The 12,895-nt window shown below is 50.9% G+C and overlaps 5 protein-coding genes across 5 annotated transcripts; 3 read left to right on the forward strand and 2 right to left on the reverse strand.

The window, feature by feature from the left end:
- Positions 1–265: 265 nt before the first annotated feature.
- PC9H_005136 (uncharacterized protein) lies at positions 266–3,830 on the forward strand (the record flags this gene model as incomplete). Its single annotated transcript, XM_036774712.1, has 14 exons — positions 266–309; positions 364–758; positions 814–863; positions 917–1,042; positions 1,093–1,201; positions 1,256–1,395; positions 1,456–1,814; positions 1,873–2,423; positions 2,482–2,598; positions 2,646–2,986; positions 3,099–3,388; positions 3,441–3,601; positions 3,652–3,726; positions 3,775–3,830. 14 exons carry the CDS (start codon positions 266–268, stop codon positions 3,828–3,830), a joined length of 2,814 nt encoding a protein of 937 aa, XP_036633214.1.
- A 101-nt stretch (positions 3,831–3,931) lies between these two features.
- Positions 3,932–4,890, reverse strand: PC9H_005137 (uncharacterized protein; the record flags this gene model as incomplete). The annotated part of the gene is made up of 4 exons (XM_036774713.1): positions 3,932–4,145; positions 4,200–4,396; positions 4,448–4,664; positions 4,724–4,890. 4 exons carry the CDS (start codon positions 4,888–4,890, stop codon positions 3,932–3,934), a joined length of 795 nt encoding a protein of 264 aa, XP_036633215.1.
- A 295-nt stretch (positions 4,891–5,185) lies between these two features.
- Positions 5,186–6,307, reverse strand: PC9H_005138 (uncharacterized protein; the record flags this gene model as incomplete). The annotated part of the gene is made up of 3 exons (XM_036774714.1): positions 5,186–5,203; positions 5,258–5,929; positions 5,981–6,307. The coding sequence occupies 3 exons, from the start codon at positions 6,305–6,307 to the stop codon at positions 5,186–5,188; spliced, it is 1,017 nt and encodes a 338-aa protein (XP_036633216.1).
- Positions 6,308–6,541: 234 nt separating this feature from the next.
- Positions 6,542–10,008, forward strand: PRP5 (pre-mRNA processing RNA-helicase; the record flags this gene model as incomplete). The annotated part of the gene is made up of 8 exons (XM_036774715.1): positions 6,542–6,800; positions 6,824–6,943; positions 7,009–7,768; positions 7,816–8,092; positions 8,147–8,993; positions 9,049–9,656; positions 9,717–9,839; positions 9,895–10,008. 8 exons carry the CDS (start codon positions 6,542–6,544, stop codon positions 10,006–10,008), a joined length of 3,108 nt encoding a protein of 1,035 aa, XP_036633217.1.
- Positions 10,009–10,550: 542 nt separating this feature from the next.
- Positions 10,551–12,832, forward strand: PC9H_005140 (uncharacterized protein; the record flags this gene model as incomplete). Its single annotated transcript, XM_036774716.1, has 13 exons — positions 10,551–10,766; positions 10,820–10,987; positions 11,047–11,067; positions 11,124–11,217; positions 11,268–11,381; positions 11,435–11,509; positions 11,576–11,749; positions 11,917–11,949; positions 12,001–12,125; positions 12,183–12,271; positions 12,328–12,417; positions 12,526–12,592; positions 12,644–12,832. 13 exons carry the CDS (start codon positions 10,551–10,553, stop codon positions 12,830–12,832), a joined length of 1,455 nt encoding a protein of 484 aa, XP_036633218.1.
- Positions 12,833–12,895: the final 63 nt, after the last annotated feature.

Raw genomic sequence — 12,895 nt, forward strand, 5'->3', positions numbered from 1 at the left:
CTTAGAATAGCTTCGAAGAGAATCACTGACAACGTACTTATTGCGGTGGCGGATTGTTCGCCGCAAGCAGTACTTGTGCCCGCGTGTGCAGCAGTCAATGAGCTGGCAGTCCTGAACAGAAAAGAGATCGTCGCATTTACCGCCAGGGTCATTGAGCTCGAGTTTGTCCTTGCTTGCATAAGCGCCAACATGGAGTCGCGTGGGCGCTTGACAACTTTTCCTGACAAGTCCATTTCAGTCAAGTTCTTACGCGAATCGGAACAAAATGTCCTTTGGGCACGCAGGGGGTCAACTTGGGTCGATTCAAGAGTGCGTCCTATGTGGCTGGTTTCTATGGTTTCCCTAGAAGCTCAACGGTTCCAGGTCGGGGCAGTCAGATACACCTACGTCTTCTCCGGAATCTCCTCCTTTCCAATACGACTTTGACGGACAGCAGAACTCTGCTCGAGATGGAGAGGGCGAAAGCGACGACGACGAATTTGTGTACCCTGGGTCGTCCACAGATCACACGACCGAATCCATACCAGTGGCGCGGACAGTGTCAAATACCCAGTCCGAGCCTTCGCCAGCTCAGCTGGAGGCTTTGTATGCTTCAGCTTCCTCGGGAGATCTCCCTCTCCTCCAACGGCTGTTTCAGAGCGCACTAGAAACGGGAGACGTCCAGCCATTCAATCTAGCGAATCACGCATCAACTAGGACGGGTTCCACCGCACTCCATGCTGCTGCAAGTCGCGGTTATCTTGATATTGTTCAATGGCGTACGCGTCTACACCCTTCATCGAGTAGACCTAACTCATCCCTTTGCTCTTTAAGTCGTTGAACATTGCGGAGCTATGCCAGACTTGGAGGACAAGGAGGGAGAGGTGAGTCTACTCGTTGCAATTAACCTTTCGTTCTTTTCATTTATTGGTGCTAGACGGCATTACACAAAGCAGCATTAAATGGTCACCTTTCCATAGTGTCTTATTTACTTCCGTCGAAGGCCGACGTTCACGCACGCGACGCAGACGGCTGGACTGCTCTGCACAACGCGTGTTCTAAGGTGTGTTCTAAACGCCACTAGTTTTATGTCATCATTGACTCAATGTCCAGGGCTACCTTGACATCGTACGGTGGCTTTGCGAGGACGGTGGTGCGTCATCAGAAGTCGATGGTGCGAGGGGAATCGACGTACGAAGTAAAGGTGGCTGGACGCCACTGAGTCAGTGAACACCATTCTGGTTGTATCTCCGCGTTTCTGATTGATTATGTGTAGTGAATGCGGCGTCGAAGGGCCATCTACCAGTGGTTCTGTATTTGCTGAACAAACAGTCAGCCAATCCCTTGATAAGAAACAATTGGGGTGAATCAGCATATGACATCGCTGGGGCCGTTTTCGAGATTTGGATATGCGAGGTGAGCTCCAATCACTAATCAACGATGCAGCCCATCACGGATGCTTTACATATTCTATAGGTCCTTCAAAGGGCCGAACTTGACAGGTGGCGCAATACTACGGTTCCGTATAACCCATTATTGGTCCATGTTACTGTCCCCATCGTTATATACGAGAACCAAAGGTTGGACGCTCGATTGAAGACACTAGCGGTCTCTGGTGGGCGACCCAAGTTTTCCGCTTCTGGCCTAGGGAAACAAGGCCGACATGCCCCCTTCGAACTTAGACTATTAAAAGCGGACGAGACAGGTGCAACGACCGTCCCGTCGTGGCGAAGCGATGTCAAACTGCCTTCTCGAGAGGATCCGTGGACCTTGCCAAAAGGTGGTCACCAAGATCGATCTGCAAATGACGGCTCCGAAAGAAGTCATTTCTGGCTGTATGCTTTACCACCTAGTATCAACTTGCTCCTGTGCTAACGCAACACCCTTCTTTAGTTCTGACTGGACATTAGACATCACCCACCCTGGCGTGGATGCCGAGGAAGGCTGGCAGTACGCGCATCATTTCAACGATCCAGACGAACAATGGACTGCCGAAAAGCCTGCGCCTTTGGAGAGACTTTTGACGGGTAGCGCGAGTGGACCATCAACTCCAGCACCAAATCGTGCCGGAAGTGGGAGTCGGACACCTCAAACTTGGGTGCGGCGAAGACGATGGGTGCGGGTGATGCGTCGTCGCCTCGATATACCGCCATTGCCATTCCTGGAACCTGACGGCTTGATGTATGACCTGAGTGCAGAAGGGACGCTGGTTCCGCACGTGTCGCACAGTAGCAACGATTTCGGTGATGATGGTGATGGGCAAGAATTATCTGCCTTGCCTGCTTCATTTTTATCTCACTCAAGAGATTACGTCGCTCGTGCAAGATATTTAGTTGGTTCTCAGCTACCGGATCCCGACCCATCCCTGGCGTCTGCTGTGGAGATACGGCGAGCAATAGCCACATTAGAACGAGCTACGACCGAATTAAGGCAAGGCGTGTTGAGTGAGTGGCCTCTGCTATCCGATCTGTGTTTGCGTCTGAATCGTAACCAATCTTTGAGACGACACCGATGACGAGCGCAAGACACAGGCAGAGGTGCTATTGCATGCTTTGAACAGAGATCTGGAGAGAAGACGACTGGCTGCGGGCGCCAACGGTCTTCTGATATCTCACGAGGGTATGGCTGAACGTTCAGGATACGTGTTTCTGCTGAAAATCCCGTAGATGACGACCACGACGGTCGTGATGATGACGGTAGCTCGGATGAAGAGGAGTTCCACTATCCTGGGGTATCCCCTTTGGACACTCTGAGATCTCCGTCGAGGTCTTCCAACTCGACCGACTACTTCAATCAGCCCGGCGTTTCTCGCATGTCCACCGATCTTACTCCCCAGCTGTCCCAAGCACCAGACTTCCGCGTGCCCACTCACGAAACTCCTCAGAAGGTACTCGTCCCGAGATGGACTGCTCCCACGCCCCATCAGGTCCACGCACAATGGGAGCGCGATGCGGATGTCAACGAATGTCGAGCCTGCCAACGCCGCTTCAATTTCCTCAACCGTCGGGTGCGTCTTACATCTCCCCATTAGCCCGAGACTTATGTTTATGGACGGTCTTGCATTATAGCATGTAAGTAAACCAACATTTTCTGGAGCCTTCTGTTCATGATATTTTTAGCATTGTCGCCGCTGTGGCAGGATATTCTGCGACCGCTGTTCCAGCTTCAGAGCCTTACTGGATCCATCCGACATAGTCCATGACCCGATGCTGCCTGATCTAGTCTCCTCGTCGAGCTCGCAAAGGGTCTGCCAAAACTGCAATGATGTGGTCAGCGCCAGCGTACCAGGTGGCCTGCATGCTTCAAGAACTTCCACGATAGAAAGGATTGTAGTCGAGCAGACCATGCTCGCCATCCCGAGTCATATGTCAAGAAATGATTCCAGCTCCCAGATAAGCGACCTTGCTGAGTACGTCCTCGTCGAATTCCATATTCCTATTGGCATATACCATCTGTCGCAGTTGCCCCGTTTGTGGTCAGAACCTCGCCGATCTTGGGAATCCTTCTGATCAAGAAGCCCATGTCAAATTCTGTCTGGAGGGTGGTTCTGGGGCCGCAGCCCACCCCGCCAGGTATCTAGTGTACAGACTCCCTGCGGAAAGCGTGCTTATTGGTGTCGAATGTGTGTTTCGCGATTTTCCGCGTGGCTACACGCACTGATGCATTGTGCAGGTGTAATATGCTTGGAGGAATTCCTCAAAGGGTCTGAGATCGCACGTTTAAGTTGCCTGTGCAGCTTTCATAACGGTTCGTCCTTTGATTGTTTCTCGTCCTCGCCGCTAACGCTCCGCATAGCGTGCTTGTCGTCGTGGCTTCAAAGGGGACGAAACTGCCCCGTGCATGCACGCTGACCCCATGCTACATAGATAGTGCATAACCTGCTAGACTACACTACATGCTTTGGTTATCGATACATTGTTATGGATTAGGATGGATCATTATATGGATGATACTAGTCGTCCCGGGGCTCGTAGAAGGTACCATATCGTAGTGCGCTGGCTTCGTCGACGCGTATTATGCCGCTAAGGTCCTCTATGTCTGGCTCAACGATGTCCTGACCTTTCCGGCCGTCATCTTGATCGTCTTCAAACCAAGTGGCAGGATCGTCATCGTCGTCCTCATCGTCATCGTCGTCCTCGAGATCAGAGTCGGTCGGTTTGTAGTTCCTTTACTTCGAATTAATAACATGCTCCAGCTGACGTTAGAAGAACGAAGCTTACATGAAGGCCCATATCCGTGCCTCGCGTTCTGCGCGAGTCAGCACCTCACCTGGCATGGGCATGCCATGTTTCTGCTTCTTCTCTTGGATTCGCCTCTGCCGTTCCAACTCCTGGAGATGGGCCTGGCGTTCTAGGTTGATGGCTTCCTCCATACTCATGGAACCCATGACGGACGCCGTTCCACTTGTCCCAGCAGCCTAAGAAGTGAACATGAATGGAGGATACACGGAAATAAGGAGTGCACTTACGAATCGGGAAAGTGCTTTTCGTTTGGCCTCGATCGTGCGGCTCGTTGGTGGTTCGGGCTGGGTGTCCATGTCAACTGCCATATCTTGCTCGTCCTTGATCCTGGTTTTCTTCAAGCCAGTGTTGATCGTCTCAACGCCTTCCATTTCAACCAAGCGTTCTTGAATGGCCGCTTGTTCTATAGCTATGCGCTGTGCGTATGATGAACTTGAGGCTTCCCTGCGACATAATAGTAAGTTTAACTACTGATCGTTGTACGTGGCAAGTCATTGACTCACGGTGATGAAAGAATCTTGGCATTGCGATGGTATGTATCCTGAAGTTCGCGAACGGTCATTTCATGGATAGACGGCTGGGCCTTGGGTGGTGAACGGAAGCCGGGTAGTGATTGCTTCCTCCTGCTTGTCGGTGAGATTGGTGAGCTTGGAGAGATGGGAGACGACATTCCACTTCTTGTTGGTGAATACATGATCTTGAGTATAAGCTAGGCGTCGGGGACGGTCACTGCGGGCGGAGGATGGGACAAGAGTTGGTGAGTTGGTGTGCTTGATTCCCTATTTATTGGCTCATTTATAGCTAAATCATGGCTGACTACCTTTTTGGGATGTTTCGTGACTTGTATTGGCTCCGTGCCTCATCCACAGCTTCGACGTGGTTCACTCAGAGACATCATTGTATATTGTTATTGTCCTACGATACAGCCTCCTACGCCTCACTCATTTTGACTCGGATACTTCCTTTTACATGTACATGTCACCCTGGTTTGCGGGTCAATGCTCAAATTTAATACCTACATTGGCGGAGGTACTTACTGCTCCTGGAGGCATAAATTCGTCATTATCGGGAGCGCCATGTCCTCCGGGAGGGCGCCTTCCTCGTCCACTGAGAGGGTTACCTCTACCAGGGAATGGACCTATTCCGGGTCCCAAGCCAGGTCCAACTGGGTCGAATCGGGCTCCCGGGGGCGCCCCCATCGGCGGGAGGTAACCGTCACCGCCCCAAGGGCCCCGAGTGCTACTACCTCCCCGAGCTCCAAAAATGGGATGATCAGGACCGACAAACATCCCATCCGAATCGTTCCCAGGGAACAGAGAAGGGGGACTAAATGGATTTCGAGGGATGGGGTCAAGATCCCGTCTGCCTATCTCAAGCGGGTTACGTGGAGGAATTTGTTGTCGGCGCAGGTCAGGAAGGAGAGGGGGAGGCTGTGGCCTCGCATCCGGTGGAGTACGCGGCCGTTGAGCGTTAGACCTACCAGCTGCGGACGTTTCGACGCGCTCCTCTTGGTAGCCCTCTTTGTTCAAATTAGGGACGAGTTTCTGGATGATTTGGGTTTTAATCTGTGATAATAGGTCGGTAACTCTATTGGATGATATGAATCCGTGAACAAGGGGTGGGGCAGTGGAAGATGTGAGATCACAAGGGTAGAACGACGGGGAAGTGAAGTCATTGGTAGATATATCCAGCGATGCCGCCTTGTCACTCTGGACGACTGCATCAGTACAGATGTTTTCCACGTAGTTCTCAACATCTACCTCTGTTGCAATACCGTTGATCAATGTGCGGCTTCCCAATTTCACGACCTTGATAATGAACTCCATGCTACTCTGATCGTGGCGATATCTAAGTGCAAAATGACCAGGACTATGGCTGTTCCACTCAGAAGGCAGTATGTTGACGAGAGCGTCGTTCGCCGGTGCCGAATCGTCAACGGCAACGAGTCGAAAGCCTACGGCGACCATAGCTGTGTGTAAGAGCGCCGTGATCCCGTCATGCTGTGATTTGAGTGTCTTTGAAGACACAGGAAGCAAACGAGGGAGCGAAGAGATGAGAGCTGCAGGATCGAAGATGGAAGGAGTCATGGTCGACTTGAAAGAGCAGTAGAGTCACTCAGGGTCCCTAATAAAGCTCGCTTACGTGATCGGGGAAGTAAGTGAGCCTTGGACGCTTACATAATCCCTCAACCCTCTTCCTCTCTCTTTCGACGTTCTCCGCAAGTATGGTGCGCAGAGACAGGTCATATTCACCAGATGCTTCAAATAAACGGGTAAGGCAATCTCATCGTTCCACTCGGTCTCCGTCGCCGACTAGGCGCAATGGCCAAAAAGCCAGCAACAGATCACGGTACGACGACGACAGAGATAGAGACCGGGACAGGGAAAGAGACAGAGACAGAGACAGAGATGGGGGACGAGATAGAGATAGAGACCGCTACAGAGATGATAGGCACCGGGATGACAGAAGAAGAGACTACCGCGACGATAGACGCGATGACCGACGCGATGACCGTCGTCGTTCCCGGTCCCGAGACCGTCGACCGAGCTCTCCTCCCAAGCCATCTGCAACCGAAGAAAAGTCGGTAACACCTCCCGTTGAAGATGAGAAATTCAAAGCGAAACGTGCGAAGTTGCTAGCTTGGAAAAAAGAGCGCGAGGCTAAGAAAGCACTGGATGAGGCGAAAGCGAAAGCTATGGCGCTTGCTGGGAAGTCTGCACCAGGTGAGTCCATTTGCCTTCACACACGCATGTCGGGATTTCATACCACTTGATCCAATGCCCCATAGTCCCTGCGACCGGAGTAAAGCCCACCGCGCTGAACCGTGCAGCACTCGGTGGCCTCGGACTCAAAGGGTTACCGCTCAAGCCGGAGTTCAACAAGGCTTCGACAAAGGGTGGGGCTGCTGCCGTTATGGATGATGCCGTGGAGACAAAGAGGAAACTGGAAACACTCGGAGCCATGCCAGCAGTAGACATGACCATGACCGAGGGGGAGCCCAGCGTCGGTGACTTGGAAGTCGATGACGACGACGAAGAGGCAAACAGAATCGACCAAGCCCTCAAATCGAAGTCGAAGAATACTATGGAGGTTGACGAGGACGATGATGTCGACCCACTGGATGCTTTCATGAGTGGTGTCAAAGAAGAAGTCAAGAAGGTGAACTTGGAGGATATGCAGAAAATTATTGGCTCGACCAATGGCAACTCTCGTATACGCCTTGACGAGAGGATGGCTGAGGAGGGTGCCGAGGACATGGTCGACACAGTTGTTCCCGACGAGCTCGATGCGACGGAATTGAACCCTGAAGACATTCTCGCATTAGCCGCGAAGAAGGCCAAGAAGAAAGAGCTGGCAGCGACTGACCACTCGCGTGTGAAGTACGAGCCTTTCCGCAAGGAATTTTACATACCACCACCAGAGATTGCTGAGATGACAGACGAGGAAGCTGACCTATTGCGACTGGAACTCGATGGCATAAAGATTCGTGGCGTGGAATGCCCTCGACCGGTGACCAAGTGGAGTCACTTTGGTATGCCTGCTAACTGGTAAGCACCATGCTTCATAATGTTGCTCTCGGCTCACTCCACCCTAGTCTAGATGTGATAAAGCGACTGAACTACACTTCTCCGACCTCAATTCAGGCTCAAGCGATTCCTGCTATAATGTCCGGCCGAGACGTCATTGGCGTCGCCAAGACCGGTTCAGGAAAGACTATCGCATTCTTACTACCAATGTTCCGACATATCAAGGATCAAAGGCCTCTAGAGCAAATGGAGGGCCCCGTGGCTATCGTCATGACTCCTACCCGTGAACTTGCTGTTCAAATCCATCGAGAATGCAAGCCCTTCCTCAAAGTTCTGAATCTCCGAGTGCGTATACGATCTTGTTCTATTATTTCACATGCTCAAAGGGAAACTCTACAGGCCGTCTGCGCATACGGTGGTTCTCCGATCAAGGACCAAATTGCCGAGCTGAAGAAGGGCGCGGAGATCATTGTTTGCACTCCTGGTCGAATGATCGATCTGCTGACTGCTAATTCAGGGCGTGTCACCAATCTCAAGCGCGTCACCTACGTCGTTTTGGACGAAGCCGATCGTATGTTCGACATGGGTTTCGAGCCTCAGGTTATGAAGATCGTTAACAATATACGACCTGAACGTCAGACGGTCCTCTTTTCTGCAACATTCCCGAAACAAATGGATTCATTAGCGCGGAAGATCTTGAGGAAGCCCTTGGAAATCACCGTAGGCGGTAGATCGGTGGTTGCGGCCGAAATTGAGCAGGTGGTGGAGGTACGCGACGAAGATACGAAGTTCAATCGTCTTCTCGAAATTCTTGGACAAATGTACAACGAGGACCCGGAGTGCAGGACCCTCGTTTTTGTCGATCGACAGGAGGCCGCCGATAATCTACTACGCGAACTTATGCGGAAGGGATACCTGTGCATGTCCTTGCATGGTGGAAAGGATCAGATTGACCGCGATTCGACAATTGCCGACTTCAAGGCTGGCGTTGTTCCTATCGTCATTGCTACTTCAGTCGCCGCCAGGGGTCTGGATGTGAAACAATTGAAGTTGGTAATTAATTACGACGCGCCCAATCATATGGAGGACTACGTGCATCGGGCTGGCCGTACTGGGCGTGCAGGCAACAAGGGAACATGTGTCACCTTCATCACTCCCGAGCAAGATCGGTACTCTGTCGACATATACCGCGCCCTAAAGGCGAGCAATGCTGCAATGCCCAAAGAACTCGAAGACTTGGCAAATGGTACGCGCTTTATGTCCCTTTGACATGATGGGAATTGAGGTTGATGAATTTCCAGGTTTCCTCGATAAGGTCAAGGCAGGCAAGGCGCAAGCTGCTGGATCTGGATTCGGAGGGAAGGGCCTGGATCGACTTGACAAGGAGAGAGACGCAAAGGAGAAAGCAGAGCGCAAGGCGTATGGCGAACCCGGTGTTACCGAGGAGGAGAAGGCACCTGCTGCAGTTGAAGAAACCACGAAGGCAACTACATCGGCAGACGATATGACCTTTGGTACATTCAAGGTTGAGATCAAGCGTGGCCCTGCACCGGATTCATCGAAGGGCCTTCTGGGAGTCGGTGGCGCTGTGGCTGCAGTCAGACGACTCGCGCACGCCAAAGAGGAAGAAAGGATCCAAGCTCAAGTGCGTGCCGCCGAGGAGGCTGCTGCCCGTGCTGGAAAGGATACACCAGCGCATAAGCAAGCTTTGAGCGTGGTTGCCAAACTGAACGCTCAATTACGGGCATCCAAACTCGTTTTGCAGTCGCAACTCCAGGCCGAGGAGGCCCCAGGCAGAAAGATAACCACAACCGAAACCTCGTCCACAGACTTCCACGCCATTATTCCGATCAACGATTATCCTCAGAAAGCTAGGTGGCGGGTCACCAATAAAGAAACTATGGTCCAAGTGAGTGTCGTCTTTAACTCGTATCCTGCCTCTATCCTGCCTCTGATGCGTGTTTCGTAGCTTATTGACATCACCGGTGCCTCTGTCACTAACAAAGGTATCTACTATGAGAATGGCAAGGAGCCTCCTCCAGAAGGACCACCGAAGCTTCATCTGCTTGTGGAATCCCATGAGGAGTGGAGAGTGAGTTTTCCTTTTCACTCACTCTATAGGCATGTTTTTATCACCGTCCTTCTAGGTTGAACAAGCCGTGCGGGAGATTAAACGACTTCTCATCGAGGCCTCAGCTGCCGCCCTTCAAGCAGAAATGCGCAATCCGAGCGGAACAATAGGCCGATACAGCGTTCTATAGGGTGTGGTTTTCATCATATTTCGGACTATATTGTAATTAATTAGTGAATCTGACGTACGCCCGCTGGGCTAGCTATGCAAGTCGAAGACCACAAGGGGTACCTCGTTATCAATCCTTGACCACAGTCCCCGAGGTACGTATACGATTTCTGATTTCTAATTAGCAGTAGTAGCATTCACCGCGTTTTAAGCTATTGCATACATCCTCGATTGATGAAGTTGTTACCTTACTCTGCGTGCCTCGATTCCTCGATTGATGTGAACATCTCTTCAACGCGTTCGGTGCGTTCTAGGAAACCTCGGAAGAAGTTTACCTTCGATTACCCCACTAATCATCAACCAATCATACAACATAACCCAGATACGACATTTCCACGGGATTAAGATTGTTCTAGATAACTGCTGGGAATGTAAATCCCAAGTGGGGCTCGACGACCCGATGCGCAAGCATTTTGTTCATGCTGGTGTGGGTATATATACTGGTCAAGCGAAGGACACGTCCCGCACCTTTACGTCCATTGTCATCCCTCTTCAACGCTAACAATGGCTTCGGAGTCTTCCACTCGCGTTTCACATTCCCTATCCGAAACGAGGTCCATACAAGAAAACGAAAAGAATGTCGTGGTAGACATCCAAAACTCGAAAACCCCTCAGGGGAACACGCACGACCCACAACTGACCGATGATGACATCTGGAATCTTGACTCTGCGAACCCTCGAAACTGGTCATTCAGAAAGAAGTGGACAGCGGCGGGGATTGTGAGTTAGGAGCTATCTCATAAGATTCTGTCTGTTTGACATATTCTCTTCAGGTGTCTCTGTACACCTTTGTTTCTCCATTAGCTAGCTCTATGATGGCACCGGGACTACTACAAGTCGCGGAGCAATACCATGTCACAAATCCAACAACACTTGCAATGACACTTAGTATCTTCTTGTTGGCGTATGCGCTTGGTCCTTTGGTTCTAGCACCACTTTCTGTAGGTCGCTCAACTCGTCTGTAATACCGAAGCGCCTAATCATTCACTCTCTGTGAAAGGAAATGTATGGAAGAACATGGGTGAGTGCGGCTGACCTCAACTTGACCAATTCCCCCTGACACACCGGGCCATGGAGGTCCTGCACATCGCAAACATCCTATTTTTAGGCTTCAATATTGGATGCGCGTTCTCACCGAACGCTGGCTCTTTGATTGCATTTCGCTTCCTCGGTAAGTGTTGATCGTAAATCCACATACACAGACGCTCATTATTCGGAAAGCTGGGCTTGCTGGTAGCACACCTATAGCCTGTGGTGGAGGAAGTATCAGCGACCTATTTGCAGAACGAGACCGCGCTGGGGCCATGGCGGTGTTTACACTGGGACCCCTGTTAGGTTCTGCCCATATTTCCCACCTGACGTCTGATATTCTGATGCTTTCTGGACAGGACCTGTAATCGGGCCGATAGCAGGAGGCTTTGTCGCACAATCCATAGGCCCTAAATACGTGTTTATCATCATAGGCAAGTCATATATTGACGCGACGCATACACGCGTCCAGGCTAATGCTTAGACATTTACGCGTCTAGCTGGCTTGTGTGCTTTCATAGCTGCAGTTGGAATCCCTTTCCTCCATGAAACATATGCACCTGTTCTACGACAACGACTTGCACGACCCAATGACCTAGAAAAATTGATCGACGTGAAGGCACCTACCGCTCGCGAGAAAATGCACTACCTGTGGCTCAACATCAGTCGACCGGGTATACTGCTCACAAGGAGCTTTATCTGCTTTATTCTCAGCTTATACATGGCGTTGTGAGTTGTCTTGATACCTAGTTTCTTTTGTGTTAAACTGACCGTTTCACAAGCATGTACGGTACGTCTATTCACCCATCTCTTCAGCAGACCAAATTTAGATGATTTGAAGGCATCTACTATCTCATGTTTGCGACATTTGCAAGTGTGTTGGGCTTCCTCATTTCAAGTGTTGTCGGCACTGATACCAGGGTAGACTTCTTCAAGGAGGCCTACAATTTCAGTCCAGGTATCGGTGGTTTGTGTTACCTAGGCCTAGGTATAGGGTTCTTCATCGCAACTATGTTCGGTGCCAGGATAGGCGACCAGATATACGCTAGCGTAAGTGACCTGTGCACTGCATTATCCTTACCACACAACCCACGCAATGACCCGTAGCTGTCTGCAAAAAATGGAGGTGTTGGTAAACCCGAGATGCGCGTACCAGCACTTATATTTGGCTCGTTCTTCGTCCCCATCGGACTCTTGTATGCGCCACTTTTCGCCTTGTCGGGCAACTCCGTACTGACGATGCTCTTCCTAGTTGGTACGGATGGAGTGCCCAGGCCAGGTTATATTGGATCATGCCGATTATTGGCTCAGGAATCTTTGGTTTCGGTAAGACTATCGAAACGTTTTGCCCCTCGAATGTTCGCTTAACTTCCAACCAGGCTTGATGACCACGTTGTAAGTCACGCTCAGCTTCTGACTATATAGCTGTCAAACCTTGCCCTGCCAACAGCCTTCCAATCCAACTTTACTTGGTCGATGCTTTCAGTTATGCTGCGAGTGCCTTAGCCGCCGCTTCGGTAAGTCTATCGCTCGGAAATTACCATCGGTGTTCTCACACCCATCTACAGGTTCTTCGATCTCTGTTAGGATTCATCTTCCCATTGTTTGGGCAACAAATGTACAATGCTCTGGGGTTAGGTGGCGGTAATTCGCTGCTGGCTGGGCTATCCATCATTCTTGGTATACCATTTCCAATCTGGATCTGGTACAATGGAGAACGGATACGTCTACGCAGCAAACTGAGCAAAGCCAACTAATCCTTTTCTTTCATCACATGGAACCCATCAACACCGCACCGTATAGAAGATACCCTGGTGGAT

Source organism: Pleurotus ostreatus (genome assembly GCF_014466165.1).
Source record: "Pleurotus ostreatus strain PC9 chromosome Unknown scaffold_3, whole genome shotgun sequence".
In the NCBI taxonomy this organism is placed as follows: Eukaryota; Fungi; Basidiomycota; class Agaricomycetes; order Agaricales; family Pleurotaceae; genus Pleurotus; species Pleurotus ostreatus.